The 3,182-nt window shown below is 37.2% G+C and overlaps 1 protein-coding gene across 1 annotated transcript in view; it reads left to right on the forward strand.

Annotated features, from left to right (window-relative positions):
• LOC109153496 (protein FAR1-RELATED SEQUENCE 5-like) overlaps window positions 1-2,036 on the forward strand; it is a 2,089-nt gene extending 53 nt beyond the window's left edge. The window contains exons 1-3 of the mRNA XM_019301363.1: window positions 1-348; window positions 668-677; window positions 795-2,036. The exon at window positions 1-348 is cut by the window's left edge and continues 53 nt beyond it. Of these exons, the coding sequence (XP_019156908.1) occupies window positions 1-348; window positions 668-677; window positions 795-2,036 (1,600 nt within the window). The remainder of the gene's footprint in view (window positions 349-667; window positions 678-794) is intronic.
• The last annotated feature ends 1,146 nt before the right edge of the window (window positions 2,037-3,182 follow it).

Consider the following 3,182-nt stretch of genomic DNA (forward strand, 5'->3'; position numbering starts at 1 on the left):
TGTTCACCAGAAGTTTATACTTGATTGCGCTAAAGCAAATATTGGAGCATCAAAATCACACGGTTTATACAGTCATATTGTGGGGGAGTACTCTGAAGTTGGGGCGACTGTAGTTAACTTTAAGAATGTTAGAAGGGATCTCAGAGCATACATATTGGGAGCTGATGCACAAATACTGGTGCATAATCTTATTAAGAAACAAGAGATGTGCCCTGCATTTGCTTTTGACTACGAAGTTGATGAAGATGAGCAGATGAGCAGACTGTTTTGGGCAGATCCAATGTCAAAAAAGAATTTTGCTGCATTTGGAGATGTTGTCTCTTTTGATGCCACATACTCAACAAACAGGTATATACTATTCTATTCACATTCTTGCGTACGTTTCATTAATTAATACACATTTAGCATTGCCTGATCTGTTGAGCCATGTTAAGATTTAGACACGTTCACTGTTTTATTGAAAAAGAGTTGAAATATAAATAAGCGCACATTGTCGTTTTATACCACGCATTTTAAACGCTACTGTCTCGCATATTAATGCGAAATTTCCAGAATTAGACCTCAATTACATATGTGTGCTATTTTAATACTTAATGTGCGTTACTCTAATTCTCTAAGTGCGGCAGTTTGACACCTGCATACTGTGATGACGCTTTTTGTCTTGTAGGTACGATTTGGTTTTTACACCCTTCACTGGAGTTGATAACCATAAAAAATGTATAACATTCGGTGCTGGACTACTACTGAAAGAAGACATTGAGTCTTATGTTTGGCTCTTTGAAAAATTTAAAAAGGCAATGGGTATGGAACCAAGAATAATTGTCACCGATCAAGATCCAGCTATGAAAGTGGCGATTCCAACGGTTTTCAAGCAAGCCAGGCATCGTTATTGCATGTGGCACATCATGTGTAAAGTTGGGGAAAAGGTGGGTCCTACGCTGAACAAGGATGAGGAATTCAGGAACAAACTGAACTCAATCGTTTGGACGTCATCTTTGGAACCTCCTGATTTTGAGAAGCAGTGGAGAGAGCTCATGGAAAAGTACAACTTAGTCGAGCACAATTGGTTTACAACTATGTTTGAGGCTAGAAAGCATTGGATCCCAGCGTATTTTAGAGATAGCTTTATGGGGGGTCTACTCAGGACAACTTCTCGTTCCAAAAGTGAGAACTACACGTACAGCCGTTTTACTGGTCCCCAATCAAGCCTAGTTGAATTCATGATGAACTTTGGCAGTGCTCTTAAATCACAACGTAACACAAATGCAAAGCTCAACAGTGACAACGAAGGCTACAATCCAGATATGGAGACGCCTCTGGGGATTGAAAAGCACGCTTCAATCGTCTACACCATTACTGTTTTCTATCAAGTTCAGGAAGAAATATGTGCCTCCTGTTTCAAATGTATGGTGTTGAGTGTTAGAGAAGACGGTGGAATGTTGCACTATGATATTATGGATGGAAAGAACAAAAGATTTACTGTGGTACACAATGTAAATGACCATGAGGCCAAATGCAGTTGCAAGATGTTTGAGATGGTTGGACTGTTGTGTAGACACATATTTGTGGTCTTTAGAGACCTTGAAAGGATCCCTCTGAAGTACGTGGTTAATCGGTGGACTAAGGATGCATCTTTAAAAGCTACATTTGAAATAGATGGTGTCATTTATGATCAGAATGGACCAAAGGATGAAAAGAAGATGTTGCTGAACAAAGTGTGGTCTGATATACACTGCTGTATGGATCTGGCAGGTTCAAACATGGAGCAATTGATTGCATTTTCCCAAGTGATTAATGAACAGAAACAGCTGCTACTGTCAGGAAAAGAGAAATTGTCCCCTCAGCACAGCAGGAGGACTGTTATAGAATCATATTGTGGATCAACAGAAATTTCAGAGATCAACATACTTCCACCGAAACAGGCAAGGAACAAGGGCAGCGGCGAGCGTATCAAAAGCAGCAAGGAGTTGGCAATGGAAAAACAAGAGGGCAGGAAGTGCAATTTTTGTGGTGTTAGAGGAGATCACCATGCATGACACCAGGACTTGCCCACTTAACCCCAAAAATAAGGACAAGCAAAAGGGTAAGAAAAAGGCATAGCAGACTATTTTTTCAATGCCTTTACAGTCGAGAACGAAAATGGATAGCAAATATGAAACACATATACTTAGTTAACTCATTTCAGAACGCTTTTTACAGTTGAGATACTTGAATTTAATGTCCAGCTATTACTAGTTTTTGTTTTTATCACTGATTTGTGTTTAACAATCAGTGCTACTAGCTTAATGTGCGTGTTATTACTACTTTACCTGCGTGCAGTTAATTCTTAATATGCGTTGATTACACTTTTAACGTGCGCTACATTAAACTTTAATATGCGTAGTACAGAAACAGAATTTGCGTTGGTTTATGTATAGAAACTTTGGTCCGTGGTAAACGCCAACGTCTTTACATGCGTCGATTAACATTTAACTTGCGCGACATTAAAGCTTAATATGCGTTCAAAGGCAATATTCAATGATAACATAATATATCACATAATACACATAAAATGATATCATATAAATTTTATTCATTAATAAATTGTATGACAAAAATAACAAATAATGACATAATACGCATAAAAATCTTGATATTTTCATAGTTATTCATCCTTATTACGCAGCCTCCTCATTGATTAAATCCTCATTAGCCAAGTTTCCAACAGGAGCGTCACGCACCTGTTCATCCATCAAATCGTGAAAGTTACTATACTGTAAATACATCAATAAAATTATATATAAAAAAAAAGCTAAAACAATGTAAGTATGCAGTAGATCACCTCTTGATCGAAATTATAATCTTCTCGGTCATAAGCATATGTTGGGAACTCAGCATCTTCTTTCAATAATATTGCACCAGTTCTCTCACAGAACATCAGCATATACCAGAGAGTAGAGGTCTTGTTTCTGTAGGTATTATAGACCACGTCAAATCTACTGAGCAAATAAGCTTTTCCTTCCACAAATCTGTTGAGGCGCCTTTGCGCAAACAATTGTGGAATGTGCATATGAATAAAAGTCCCCTGAAATTATTTAAAAAAAAAACATATGCATCAACAGTAAATTTTATAAATATAAAATATTAAGATTTATATTACACTAAAAAAAATAATACCTCTACATCGTGAAGTACACACTCTA

The sequence above is a fragment of the Ipomoea nil genome, unplaced genomic scaffold (assembly GCF_001879475.1).
Source record: "Ipomoea nil cultivar Tokyo-kokei standard unplaced genomic scaffold, Asagao_1.1 scaffold2494, whole genome shotgun sequence".
Lineage (NCBI taxonomy): Eukaryota > Viridiplantae > Streptophyta > Magnoliopsida > Solanales > Convolvulaceae > Ipomoea > Ipomoea nil.